The sequence below is a fragment of the Dinoponera quadriceps genome, unplaced genomic scaffold, assembly GCF_001313825.1.
Source record: "Dinoponera quadriceps isolate SergipeBrazil2010 unplaced genomic scaffold, ASM131382v1 scaffold1651, whole genome shotgun sequence".
Classification (NCBI taxonomy): domain Eukaryota; kingdom Metazoa; phylum Arthropoda; class Insecta; order Hymenoptera; family Formicidae; genus Dinoponera; species Dinoponera quadriceps.
In genome coordinates, this window is record NW_014555795.1 from 135,337 (window position 1) to 150,843 (window position 15,507).

The window sequence follows — 15,507 nt, forward strand, 5'->3', positions numbered from 1 at the left end:
ACTATCTACTATTAAAGAATTTACTATTTTCTTTAGGAACAGATAAACCCTTCTGATAGTATATTTCTGTCATAATATTAGAAAATATAGTAAAATTAAAACAAATTAACATACATAAAGAACTATAATATTTTGTTTAATGTTCTCTCAAGATCGAGGATTAAAAATTACAAATAAGATGTTAGAATTCAACGAATCGGCTGACTTCGATCTTGAAATTCTCTTTGATCGGTTAAATCTCAACTTTCAATCTTCCACAATCCTCAGTTTCCAACGTTAAGTCTGACATAGACTTTTCCGTATCTCTCGAACGGAGATTTCCACAACAGGATATGATTCGCGAAATAATTTCCGTCCGAACGGGAGGCGCGAAGCGACGGAATCGGAAAGTACATGTCCGCAGGATAACACGTATGGAATGCTCACCGATCAGAGATCGATTAGTCGCCCTAGGGAATCTGCTCTCCTCGTCGAGAAGCGCCAAGAGCCCCATGGGCTTGCTAAGCAACATATCAAGCACCGGCCGGTTATCAGAGAACTCGACCAGGTCGACGGGTATTCCTTCAGCCATGTACTCCTGTTGCTCCCATGTGAAGATGTGCTGGTTGAAGTAGTACTGTATCTGCTCGTTCGCTATGTTGATACAGAGCTGCTCGAACGAGTTCCGGGGGAAGTTCTCAAAGCCGAAAATGTCGAGTAACCCGATCGCCAGCGGCTCGTAATTCGGCGAGCGGTTGAAGCATAGCAAACAATTGATCTGGTTGACCATCCAATCGAATAGCCGACCGTAAAGACCTTTTGCCATGGCGTCGCGCGCCGTACGAGCCTCGGCCACTGTATTATTCCGTGTAATTGTTTCGCCTCTGGTCATGACCGAGTTCGACGTTAAAGCCTCCAACAGATCGTTCTGTTCGACGCCGAGTAGCTTCGAAACTGAAAGTGGAAAGCGGCTTTTTCGATCACATATCACGTGTGATTAATGACGTGATGTCTCCGTACGGATTTGTTTATTTATGGAAAACAGAATTTTACTAGCTGAGAGTTATTAATATTTGATAATCACATGAAGATCATTTAAATTCAATTCCAGGTCTTAAGTTGCTTTACTGAACTATTCTGACTGTTTATAAGGATTGATATTTGATAACTTTTATTCTCTCTTATACATCTTCAAAAAGAAGAACAAGAAAATTCAGTTTTTCTTCTAATAGGATTAATAAAAAATTTTAATTTAAGAAGATTATAAGATGAATTGAGTTTAATAAGGATTCAATGAAATTTATATTATGTATGCAATAAAATATTATTTAAATGCTTGTGTAATTAGAAAAAATTGACTATTTGAGGGTTGAAATAGTCAACTGAAGTTGAAATTTTGTATTCATGTTTCTCGAGATTAGTGTGCTATTTTTAATTTCAATTTTTAATATCTTCTAAACTAAAAATAAAATTTTGAAAAGAAATTAATGTAATATTGAATACTCATATATACCAAATATACAACATTTCAGAATTATAGACAATTTTGTTTTAAAAATATAATAGTACAAAGTTTACAATTTATAGCATTACTCGAAATATACATACATATGCATATATATTTAAATACTTCTATCTATTATTTATATATCTTTAGATCAACTGATGAATATAATTTTAATAAGAAAAATAAAAAATAATATTTTCGTATCTGTAATATTGTGTATACATTTTTTCCTGAACTTTGTTTTAAATTAACATTTATTATTTAAATAATAAAATAATATAAAAAATAAGAAATGTAATGTATAATAAAATGTCTAATACATATATATATATAATGAAACGTAATTTTGCTTGATAAATATTTAGTTTATGAATAACTGTCATGATGCGTCGTTAAAAATGCAGCATTGAACTTTACGATCCTTAATAAAATTTAATAAAAGTTTGAAATTTAGAATTCAATAATTTACATTCAATAAAAAACAATGATATACCGAGAACTAATATGCCAGAGTTGACGAACTGATAGCGATAGGTATCAACACGATAAGTCATTCATAGAAAAATAAATTGTTCACCTATACGCAACGGAGCGGTGTCGATAACTCGGCTTTTATTGTCGGTGTTGTCCTCGGTTGCCACTTCGGCGAATTCGATGTCACCCAGATGCAGTATAGCGGCCAAAACTCGATACACCGTGTCTACTTCGCTGTCCTGAAACCCGAGCACTTTGAAGCCCACCTTAAGCTGTTGAAACTTGTCGATGTGAGTCTGCGATGTGTGACTATGGTGTGTGAGGTATCGATGATACCTCCGAAGCGTGGGATCGAGGTAAAATTCCGAAAGACGATTGTCTGCCTCCAAGCCATCGTACATGTAATAGAAAATGTGGAAGTTCCGCTCGCCTCTGCGAAAATTGTAGAATTCTTATTGATGAATTCATCTAGAATTATATATAATATTAAATATATTATCAGAGATTTTCAAAAGTTTTTTTGAGAATTTTAGCTGTATTTCTCTTATCAATAATAACGAAAATTTTATTATAAAATACATGAAACGGTTCTACTGATATTCAGTCAGACGATAAGGAAAAGGCCAAATAAAAGTCTTTTTACTGATTTTATAATGCAATATAATAAAATTAGGGGGGGTCCTAGAGTCGTCCTGTTTTATTGCAAATTTGTTAGTACTACACTCGTTATTGGCTGCACAGAATTAAAAATTCTTTTGCACAGTTATAATACTACATTACACCCATTAATGTAGGCGAAGACGGTTAACTTTATTCGAAAAACAATGAAACGTACTCGGCTTGAGCGACCACTCGCGACTGCTCCAATAGGTACACCGAAATCCGGGCGCCAGTCACTTTCCCCGCCTTCGTCATCGTGAGGTCCAAATACTTGCCGAATCTGGAGGAGTTGGCGTTGATGCCAGTCGTGGCGTTACCGAATGCCTCCATTATAGGGTTAATCTGAAGTATCCTTTCCTCCAGATTACGATTTGGCGCCTTGCTGAGATACACAAGCTGCTTCAGCAGCAAATTTGCGCTCTCCGTCTTGCCGGCTCCGGACTCGCCACTGATAACGATCGCCTGGTTCTGACGTTGGTGGAGCAGCGCTTGGTAAGCTGCGTCGGCGACCGCGAATATGTGCGGAGGATTATCCGATCTTGCCTGGCCTTTGTATCGTTTCTGCTCCTGAAATGACAAATCGTTTCTAATGAAAATCAACATCTGGATTTTCAGCCGCTGAATACCGAAGATGAACGTTGTTTACATATTGACAAAGTCGGATTTAGAAAAACCACATCATAGGGTTATAGAAATTTTTTCGCCCAAATTTATAGAGAACGATAATTCGCTAGCACAGCAAATTTTACGCTGTAGCAACAAAATTTCCCAATTATTATGTAGACAGCAAAACGATTTGTTAAAAGTACTAATTGTCATTTACTGGATTATTATGCTGAATCTAAAAAATATTTTGCTGTAAGAAAAAATTAGCAAATGTAGGAAAACGCTATTTTCTTCTAACAGCAAATATACAATTCCTAAGGACAAGTTCACTCAGAAGAATTTTTCTATCTTGTTAACAAAACTCTTCTCTACTTACAAATAATTCATAAATTTGTTTATGCCAGGTAATCGCTGTCGCAATGATTATACAATACAAATGATGGTTTTGCTACAACAGGAAAATTATTTTTATTCTTATTTTTATTTTATCCAATATGAATGAAAATTTCTCGAGTTTGAACGTACAGACAAACGTTCATCGTTTCAAAGAATTTCTCATTCTTAGTCGTAAGAAATGTTATTATTATTGGAAAAAATTTCATAATCATTCTCCGCGGTTAGTCCAAATATATAAGATAATATTATACAAAGAAAAATATTATTGTTACTAAAAGAAGACACGTGTTTTGAATGAAAGTCATTGTGACATATGGACAAATTTCGGAAGTAGATTTGTATTTCCCGACAGTCATTATTAAAACTTTGCGAATTCTTACATTTTCAATCAGAACTAGATAACTCAAGTGAAAGCTAAGATCAAAGCTAAATTGAGCAGTATTATTGTTTTCGTGTTTCCATCAAATGTGATATAAGAAATAAAAATAGAACGTCATGATATTGGAATATTTTCGTAACATACACACTGAGAAAAATGTCCGATTATATCTGATCGGATAATCCAATTAAAAAATCCAATTAAAAAACAAACATGTCCGATCAAGTGTGATGTCCGATTAAGTCATGTCTTTATCCGATAAAAATTATAACGGATATAAAAAATACGACTAATTTTCCGATTAGATTTCATCGGTAACTACATCAGTAATTTCATCGAATACTTTATCGGATAAAAGTGTCCATCACTTGATCGGAATAAAAATAATAATCAAATACATTTAATCGGTTTACCGATAGAAATTTTTCTCAGTGCAGATATCTAGCAATTTATAAGCATAAACTAGCTTTGTATTCAAACTTTCAAGAATATATTCTCGTGTACTATGACTTAAAACACACAAGTATAATATTATCATGTTGCACGTTAATCTTAAAAAATCTTTTGAAGCAACGACCATATTCTTTTGAATATTGACCATATCAAATGGTTGTCACAAATGTGCCTTTGGTATTCATAAAACCATATATAAAGGCGATTTCATTACAATATTACATTATGTAACCTGTTGTTACAGTCTAAAATCAAAGGCATATAAATATAAAGAAAATCATGAATAGTATGATTATATTCTAAAGGCTGTTTTGTAAGAAACGATTATTGTTATAACAAAAATTGTTGTACATTTTAAGACACTTATACTTCAAGAAATCCTATAAATCAACGGATATTGTATCTCGATTAACATGCTGTTGAAATTTGAAAAGATTCATAAAAAAATAGATTTACGGACCAGCTACCTTAAGAACATAATAGTAGTATTAAAATATTGATTCGAGGACAACTCTGTTGCTTGAGTTCCTTCAACTCAATTCGAGTTGGATAGACTCGTCTCTTTTTCTATCGTGAAGATATATACTCACGATGCCGGTGTATAAGCCGAGATTGGTGAAGGGATTAACGGCGACCAGTATGTCGCCGATGTACGTGTAGATCTGCGCTTGCTCGTATCGGTGCTGCAATTGCTCGACAATCGCTTCTTCCGATAGCATGTCGAGCGCCGCCAGATCGTCCATATACATTTTCTCGGGTCTGGTCTTGCGGTCTGTCTTCAATTTGCCGTGCTTAGTGGTCACCTCCGGCTGCCGGTGGACACGACCCTCCGATCTCTGCCTGCGAATCTCTTCTCTCAGCTGTCCCCTAATCCTTTCTACTTTCGGCTCCACGTTCATTAGCAAAGGGTGCTCCCTCAGTTCGCTGGCGAACGGCCGATGCTCGAGATCTTTCACTAAGCACTCGGCTATAAAGTCCGTCAGTTCCGACGAATATATGTCTGGGGTCTTCAACGAGGGTGGTGGGTTCCGCGGGATTTGAAAGAGCGCACGCATAGGGTGCAATTCCGACAAAGGTGGATCGCCTTCAGCTAACTCGATCGCGGTGATACCGACCGACCAGACGTCGCAGCGTGAGTCATACGACGAGTCCAGTTGCTGCTCGCAGGCTATCACCTGGTTTTGTGGTACAAATGAGAGATGTGCTCTCGCCATTATGATAAGCAAAAAATTTGATACTAAGAACTTGCAAAAGCACTTGTCGGGGAGCTGATGATCTCATGAGACTCAAAAAATGAATCATTTTACAGATGCAAATAATAAAGTGTTGTCTGATCAACAGATAGTGTTTGAGAGCATAGCGTGTAACTGTTTCATCAAAAGCCATAATTTCGCAAACATTTTTAATTAAAAGGTCATCAGATTGTTTTATTAGAATTTCCGGTTACAACTATTTCTATTCAAGATATAGATACAACTGGGAATTAATCATTAAAAACACATAAAAATAAAAGAATAATATATAAACACACAATAACACAAAAACACAAAATAAAGACTTATGAGAATCGAACGAAAAAATTATTTGGCCATGAAAAAAAATAATAAAGAATCTAAAACATCAAACTGATTTTTAACAATAATTGTAACCTAATACAAACATTTCGATTTTATTTCCGGTACTCATTGAATAAGACCCGAATATTTGTGCTTGATTGCAATTATTGTTAAGAATCAATTTCACGTTTCAGATTCCTTGTTACTTTTTTTTCTCACACAACTTTTTGCACAATCAGCCTTTATTAATTTATTTTTTTAATTAGATATCTCGGAGAGCCCCGTTTGTTTTTCTAATTATAAAATAAAATTGCACATATTGAGTTTTTATTTATTAAAAATATTGTCCCATAAATGAGACATTGACTATTAATGGGTCAATGAATTAAATATTATTTGAAATCAAACGAAATTTGCAAGCCCTTAATATCTCAATGTAGTTCGTAATTTTAAGACACGTTTATCTAACTAGCCACTTATCTACTTAGCTAGCCCTTCATCTAAATGTAAAATGAATAGTAAAGGCACAATCATGCGCTATTTATGTGTTTTTCAAAAATGAAATGCAAAATTTTCTATATAAACGTACGATAAAATTTCTTTAAAATGACAGAATTTGTTAAATCAATTATGTACGACAAATCTATAGTATATGTGTTCTTATATCTAGATAGTTTCGATTTTTACGTTGCAATTCTTAAGACTTCTCTCTTAAAGCAAAAAAATATACTTGTCAAAAATTCTTTAAAATAAAAAAAATTTTTAATCTTTAAATTATGTATGGGAGATTTACGTGATTTTTGTGTTCTTATATACAATGATTCCGATTGTTGAGTACCTTTGGTATATTAACTGTGATTCAATAATTATTTCTATTACGAGAGAAATCCCTTAAGAGTTGCAGCTGAAAAATCAATACTACTTAAATGTAAGACCGCGGAATTAATAGATAATTCCTGTATATTTGTCTTTTTGAATAGCTTGTTATTTATAAATGAGAAGCTGACCAGTTCACTTAGCCTCCACTAAAATTATTGTTTTTTGTAACAAAGAGAGTGAAAAAATTTTGCGTCTTATTTTCAAAAATAGATGAAAAGTGCATAATTATAAATGTTTATTATTCCTTTTGCATTAGGTAGCGCGAAAAGGGAAAGGGATGGCTAACTAAGTAGAAATTTTCGAAACGTTCGATTGATCAAAGATAATGGAAAAATACTCGAGCCGCTGCGCTTTAATTATTTATCATACATGTATATGTAATCGAGCTAAATTTACCTCCGGTGCCATCCAATACGGCGTTCCGACAGATGTGTTTTTTCTAGCGAGCGTCGCAGCCAGGTGCGACGATACGCCGAAATCGACCAATTTGACGCGCGCTTCTTCAGTGAGCAGGATATTGTGACCCTTGACATCGCGGTGCATACAATGATTACTGTGTAGAAAGATGAGGGCCTCGACGGTTTCTTTCAAGATATAAGCTATCTGGTCGTCCGTTAAGCGACTGCTGCGTTTTTTGAGACCCTGCACGAGATCGGTCACGGAGCCTCCGGTGCACAACTGGAACCGGAGCAATAAACTTTTTACACACGTCGACTCCGCCGCCTCTCTGGAAGACTGAGAAATTAATCTACGGGAACTATACCACTGCTACACGAGAAAAAAACTCGGTTGTGTAACTGAATTTTCTATTGATTGTGGGCCTGTTTTGTGACTTTTAACAACATCATTATTAAAAGTAGGATCCTAGATATAAATACAGAAATTTTAATGGATTCGATATAAGGCTTCAAAAGTCGCTACGTATGGCAATGTTTGGAATAAATGAGTAAGAAAGTGAGAGAAAGAAAATAAGTAAGGAAGAAAAATTAATTCGCAAGAGATTAATCTGAGTAATTAGTTTAATGCCCGCTTTTATCATCATTTTAATCTAATCAATGATTAATTCAATTGACAATACAATTGACCAATCGTATTGAAGCTTAGCTAATTGTCCAATGCGATTGTCAATTTGTCAATGGTGAATTGCGTTGATTTATTCGTCGATTACATTTAAATCATGAACGAGCAAAGTGAGAATACTCTTCTCAAATTTTTTATAAATTCTCATTATAACCTAACACATACACACACACATACACACACGCACACACACACACACACACACTGTACACAATAGAATTATTTTATTTAATCACGACATATAAAGATTAGATAACAAAAATGTTATAACTTAGAAGCCATTCAATAATTACATTACACCACAAGAAAGGGGACTTATTAGTTATTATTTTATTATGCAGTCTATTAGCTTATGGGAAAGTTTGTAATAGCAGGAAAGAAAGGGGAAGTAAGACCATGGAACGTCATATTATAATGGCATAATTTGTAACTATGGATGCGCATAGTTATCCACTTTGTTTGCGCTCATGATATATTTAGTTGATTTATATGATAAACATTTTTATGTTTTTTAAATTTGTACAGAACGTCATATAATATCCTGTATATGTTCTTAATCGTTAAAAAATTATATATGGATCTTGTGATTTAGATAGGCAGTCAAACTAATATTTCTATAACATTAATGCTTCTTTATCTATATCTAGAACTTTAGTTAAAAGTTACAAAATAATTCCACAGAGAATCGAACGAAACTTTATTTGTAAAAACCGAAATATTCCTACAAATGATTTTTGTTCAGTCAATTGTTCTCAATTACTTCAATTAAGTTTTAGCCAAATGTTCGGACGAATGTTTTAACAATCGTAGTAACAAAGACATTTCTCATCACTAAGTTTTTTTCATCTGACCTCCACCCAGTTATATGCGAACTGAGATTGATCTTACATATATATCTATAAGGAAGTAACTAGTTTTAATTTCTCTCTTATCGGAAATTAATATGCAAATTTTTATTTCACCCGTCTAGTCGAATCTGTTTTATTGCGAGATAATATTTCGACGACGATACCTCCATCACGAACCATAATTGATCCTCCTCCTGACCGGGCTTCGCTCGTTTCAGAAATAAACCATGAAAGAGAGGGATATTTGGGTGCTGGCTCAAATCTCTCAGCACTAAGTACTCCTCCTCGATCTCCTCGATGTTGTCGGCAACATTTTCTAGTATTTTGATGGCCACCTTGCTATTGGTTTCTTTGTCGTAAGCGGCGTATACCTCACCGTATGTACCCTCACCGATCAGTTCTTCCAATTGAAAACGCCCGCCTGGATCGGGTATCACGTCGAAATTAACGTGTTGACTTAGTCCGTGGTACGCCATGTTGGTCCCGTCTCCGGTCATTTCTGTACATAGTAAATAGTTTCGGACTATATAAAAATTCTCTAATTTATATAAAATAAACTATGCTATAATATAATAAAGGGAAAGAGATGATATTATGGCTCTTGTAAGTATAATCGCATCTCTAAATATCTATTAATATAAATAAAGCTAATAACACAACTGAACGCTATTGCAATTAAAAAACTGCTATTTCAGCCCCAACTATTGAATATAATTGTATATAATAGATGAAATTCATGTTGTGTCCGATGGAGCTTAACATTATATTGCCTAAAAACATGAATATGTCAATTTATCATATTTAAATCAGATTTGGTACTTTTTTTTTATATATAATGATGTATAATATATACATATACTAAATATATACAGTAATAAAGTTTTATACACTAAATATATAAAAAACTAAATATGTATACTATAATATATATATATAAATATTCTTATAATATAGATTCTCTCTCTCTCTCTCTCTCTCTCTCTCTCTTTCTCTTCCTCTCTTTTTCTCTTTTTCTCTCTCTCTCTTTCTGTTAGGCTGTCTCATCTCGCTGCTTGCGAGATAATAACGCGCCTGGTAAGAAAAACGGTTAATTCGTATTTGTACTCTTCGTGACTATGCGTCGAAATCATCGACCGTGCAAATAATTAAGCGGTTGATTTTTTCTTTGATATGAAAGTCAGTTTGTATGTTAAAAAATGTGTCTATTCAGTCGGAAAACATCAAATTGTATAGTCCGCGGTAAAGGGGTTACGATAGTCGTGAGAACGATCGCACGATTTTCACCTCGTTTGAAACTCATCAAACTAGAAAAGTGTGAATCTTACTCAAATTGCAAACTTCTTGCCACCGGCTGTACTATTGAATCGCACACGATCACTTAGCATTCGTTCGCGAATTGCGTTTGTTAATTTTCTGAAAATAATTTTTCATTTTCGTGTAGATAAATATCGCGCTAATTCAATTATATTTTCGTGATATTTTTCTTAATCTAACAATATCCTATAACATTGATGGTTCTCATTTTTTTCGCAGTAAAAACAATGTCAACTCGAACGACGGAAGTCCTACTCCACTGAGCGAAGCCATTCGAGAATCGAAGCCAGTTGTGGCTTTTTGCCGCTGATAACTGGACGTGCGATTATAAGCCGTAAAAAATCAACCTCGAAGCCACTAAGAATCACGTTCTTCCTTCCCATGAAATTTGTTGTTCTCTCTCTCTCTCTCTCTCTCTCTCTCTCTCTGCCTCTCTATTTTTTTATGCAAGTGACAAAAATTATTTGACGATCACGACGGTCCCGATGCCTTTCGACGACGCAACTATTCGGATATTCTTTCGATTATCTTGCAGGAACTGAGTTTGCTCGATATTCGTTCGAGCATATCGGCGAAAGGATTTCTCTCGGAGTGCTTCCAACTCTTACCTCGCTAATTTTGGATGCGCTTAATTTCACTATGCAAATTAGACTCGATTAGACTCGTAGCGTGACCGACAAGAATGTACCTTAATTAAACATAAAAAGTCCGACGTCGAACTGTATTCCCCGTTGAAATTCTGATCGGTGGAAGTTAATTACGAAAGTTATCGACGGACAATTGAGACGATTGAGCCGAGCTGAGATAATAACTTTGAAGATGACAGGTACGACTCATGCAACACGTTCGACAGATATGATTGTCTGTTTGAGTAACGAGCGAACGCGGCGTTCCAACAGCAATATATTCCCCGTTATTCTTGTTAAACAACTTTCCCGCTGTGCAGAATTTATGCACGCTGTATATGCGTGCATTAATTACGACGGCGTGCAACAAAATAGTAGGAATTGTGTCAAAGATGCGTCTATTAATCGTCTGCAAGTGCGCGGGAGTCCGCGCATGTAATTATAACGATCGTTAGTGGAATTTCGCGAGAGAGATTGTAAGTAAATACATGTACCGTAACAACGGTTTACACGCAAAAGTTGACGCTCACGGTAATAGATCATTACTAGAAGCTAAAAAAAATGCGCGCGCAACTACAAACATGCGTTTATCGCGTTAAGAAACATGAGATTGTTGAGCGCACATCTGAAGTGACTCCACGTTTAATAGGCTATTTTTCGCATCACTAATCTTTTAGAAAGTCCTAGTTTATCAAACTGAATCGGTTAGGGGTAACAAAAATGTGATGATGGTTTTTCGAGAGATAAAGGAAGGTTTTCTTGGGAGATAGATTAATTATGCGCTACGAGAAAATTTCTTTCAAAGCTGAATAACAGTTAACAATAAATAAAATAAGGGATATATATTTACAGAAAATATTTAAAAATATTGTGAATATACACATGGAAAATAATGCTGTTATATCAATAGAATTCACGCACAAAGAAGACACGAAAATTTACAGAAGGATAGCAAATTTTATATACTGTAGCAAATAAATATATGTTTTGCAAGGGATTTTTAAGTATTGTCCAATATTTTAGGAATGATTCTTGAGATCATTTTAGAGTGAAAAAATGAACATAAATTCATATGAACTTTTTTTTTATAAAATTATCTCAAAAATCACCTGCTAAAATATTGTATAGTATTTAAAAATACCATGTATATTCATTTATTTATTATGACAACATAAAATTTGCTCTTCTCTTAAATTATATTTCTCCTTGTGGACAGTATTATAATTTTGAAGTAAATATTTTGATTCGAAAGTAATATTATTAAAACTAATACCCGAGTTGCTAAACACAGTGTATGATATACTAGTTTCAATAATATTATTATTGAAACAAGAAAAATTGATTGCAATTATACGATGCTATTAACTAATTTTATTGATATAACAGTATTTCTTTTCTGCACAGATAAAAATATTTTGCTGGCACAGCAAATTGTTAATTACTCAGGGATAGCAAAAAAATTTATCTGGATAGTAAACAGATTTATTTAGGTAGCAAAAAGATGTGTTAAGGGTATTAATTGCTTATGCTATATAGCAAGTTATTTTGATTATTCCAACTAAATTTTATCACTGTCACAACGTTTGCTATAACAGCAAAATTATCTTTCTTGTATAAGAAATCGTTTTGCTATCCTTATAATAATTAAAAATTGGTTGTGCTAGTAAAATTATTTTTCCTCGTGCGTAAGTGTGAGCTAATCAGGCAGCGGTTACCCCTTTGAGGTAAAGAGATAATAATAAAATTCCATTTTAAAAGTATTTAAGCAGTCTTGAGATGAGAAAGAGAAGGAAAAAAGAGAGACGGCGGTTCTTCATGAAATATCGAGAGATGTTCAACAGCGTATCGGCTGTACAATAATATGCAATATCGGAGACGTTAACATTCAAAGCGAAAGTAGTGAAACTTGGCAGTTACTTCGGTTAAGAGCAGCTCGGTTATAATAAATAATTATTATCCCATGAACTAAACCATTCTAACGTGACGTTCCGAGAAATTCTTCGATGAGCTCACAAACAGCTCTGCTGTTCGCAGAGAACGTTCGATATTCCGTGACCAGGATAATAATAGAATAATAAATCCGATCAATGGCGATCGATTCTTGCTGGTCGATTGCGACCAGCCCACCAGCCATTTCATAAATCGATACCCTTTACCGTAGACATTTTATTGCGATTTCCGTGAAAGCATTGTCTTTGCGATCCTGCAAGGTGGCTATTGTCGTAGGTAGGGACCGCGACATTTCATCATCGTGAAGATTCGATCACACGCTTCGATACCTTCGACACACTGGGCTATCTATTACTCGCCAATAACCGATCGCATGCTCGGTCACGTGCTGAGAGTATTAGAGCGAAGAAACCCGACGTGAAATCGGCTTAAAAGTTCAACCATAACGTCCAAGTAACGTGTCCCGCTGCCTTGGATGACACTTGACTGAATCAAGCAACTGGCTGACCTAAAAACTCACTATCTATTATAGAAAAAGATATATCGAGGCAACACTCAATGGAATTGAACGTGTTCAATTTCAAAGTTTTTCACATGGCGAATCGGCAGCGCTGATTCTTTTAGCAAGATTTTGACGCGTCTTTGAGTTCACGTTTGTGTGAAACTGGCTACAAATTTCGATTGATGCTTTAACTGTCAAATCTTTATCGGTTTCGATGCATTATCGGTAGTATCTATCGTCTGATTCAGATATGACTCATATCTTAACTTGCTACCGGAGGTAGCGAATTATTGGAATTACTCGTATAATGCAGTTATATGTAATAGATCGAGCTTCGATAGTAGAATTCTTATGTCAGATTATTGATCCTACTTGATATTTATCTGACTTCACTCGTTTGCAGTTTGTGCAACAAAATTTGCGAAACTCTGAATTATCTTTTTACATATACGGAAGCCTACTCCTCAAGTCGACGAATGTAACGTCAGCCACTTATTCAAAGCGTTATCTGCACGAGAATTTTATCGGTCATCAAACACATAATGGAAGCCGGTTCCCTTATCAATAAGTCTCCGAATATCGAGTATCGATTTTACGATAATGCGATTTAAATTTTTTTAAAGTATATTAATAACTTTTTTAAAATACATTATTAATTTTTTAAAACGTATACTACGCTAAAGTATATACTGGATAATATGCTATCATAGGTTCACAATCAAAAGTTATATTTGAATAATGGCCCATTGAAATTTTATGTTATTTTAACATGGAGAATGTGTTAAAAAGTATATAAATATAATGTTGAATTAACACATTCACCTTATATCAATCACCTCAATATACATTAAATATTATATTTGTATATTTTTTAACACATTCCTTGTGTTAAGGTAATATAAAATTTTAGTAGTCTGTTTTTAACACAACAATTTTTATTGTGTAGAATAATTTAAGATTTTAATTCTTTTAATTTTTTAAATTAAAATTTTTTTGTCTTTTTTACTTTTTCTTTCTTCTTTTTGTCTTTCCTTTTTTTAGAAAACGCACAGTGGAAGACGCGGGCCAATTGCCAGAGAGCTGTGGTAGCGTTGTCGACGAGTGGAAATTATTCTTGAACAAGAACATTTTTCCATTTTATAGTTTAACACAGAAAACGGGACCCGCGAGTGAAAAAGCGCAACAGTCTTCTATTACCGCGTATGCCAGCGGACATCATCGATCGTCGTGTTCAACGCGACTCCGAAAAAACTGTTCTGATCGTTTATCCTTGATGAACTAATTAGTACGAGTATATTATACATTCGTTTGCACATAACAATTTTCACACGTTTTTTCCGATAAAATTAATTAAAAGAACATCAAATTGTCACAATTGCGGATTATTATTCAAGAGCTCATATTGTAATCGATTATGACAAATGACAGTATACAGACATTCGATGTGATAACTATGACGGAAAATTTAGAAAAAAAATGTTAATATCTTTATTACATTCTTATCTATTAAATAAGAGTACAACAAAGAGCTAATATTTACACCGTGTAGTGTCATATCACTCTTATTTGAAGTATCGGAACAGCTGATGGTCTAATGAAAGAATTTACCTTCTAGGAATTAATAAAAAAATAAGTTCTTTTATTGAACCATTGGCTGTACGCGCGTTTCAAACTGTATAAAAGAAGATATTTAAACCGTGTTAAAAATCTACACACTTGTGTAGAGATTAATCTTTCTTCGATTTTTCTACTCGATAATTAAGTTACAGTGTTTGAAAACAACGGATGAAGAATTAGAAAAGAATACACAGATAGAAGTTTTAGTTATTTTCCTGAACCACAAAAATGGAAGTAGCAATATACATATAAGGTTATTATCACTGATACTATAGTAACACTATAGTAACACTTACTTTGAAAAATGATTCTCCTGACTATAATTCTTTTACTATGATTCATAGTTATGGTGTTATAGTTACAAATACCAAATATTTTTCTATTAGGGTACCTATAAGTAAATAATCGTCAATTTTAACATTTTTTGTACGTCCCAGAAAGTTCACTCTAAATTTTTCATTAAAATAACATATTGATCGTATGTTATTTGTTAACACATTGAAAATGTTAATTATTTGACACAAACATATTTTATTTTACATTTATATATGTTGTTTCAACTTAAAATACAATGTTAGAATAACACAAGGAATAGTTTAAAAAATACGTGAAGAGATAGTTAAAATAATTTGTAAAAAAATGTTGCTGGAACATATTTGTCCGTATGTAATGTAAATAAAA

At 34.0% G+C, this 15,507-nt stretch overlaps 1 protein-coding gene across 4 annotated transcripts in view; it reads right to left on the bottom strand.

Annotated features, from left to right (window-relative positions):
- The window catches only part of LOC106745425 (myosin-IIIb-like), a 41,625-nt gene that overhangs the window by 9,152 nt on the left and 16,966 nt on the right, over positions 1-15,507 (bottom strand). For all 4 annotated transcript variants that reach the window (XM_014621015.1, XM_014621013.1, XM_014621014.1 and 1 more), the window contains exons 2-7: positions 8,982-9,316; positions 7,286-7,567; positions 5,045-5,629; positions 2,796-3,187; positions 2,064-2,392; positions 427-933 (exon numbers count right to left, since the gene is read on the bottom strand). In XM_014621015.1, coding sequence (XP_014476501.1) covers positions 427-933; positions 2,064-2,392; positions 2,796-3,187; positions 5,045-5,629; positions 7,286-7,567; positions 8,982-9,314 — 2,428 coding nt within the window. In that variant the 5' untranslated portion in view covers positions 9,315-9,316. The remainder of the gene's footprint in view (positions 1-426; positions 934-2,063; positions 2,393-2,795; positions 3,188-5,044; positions 5,630-7,285; positions 7,568-8,981; positions 9,317-15,507) is intronic.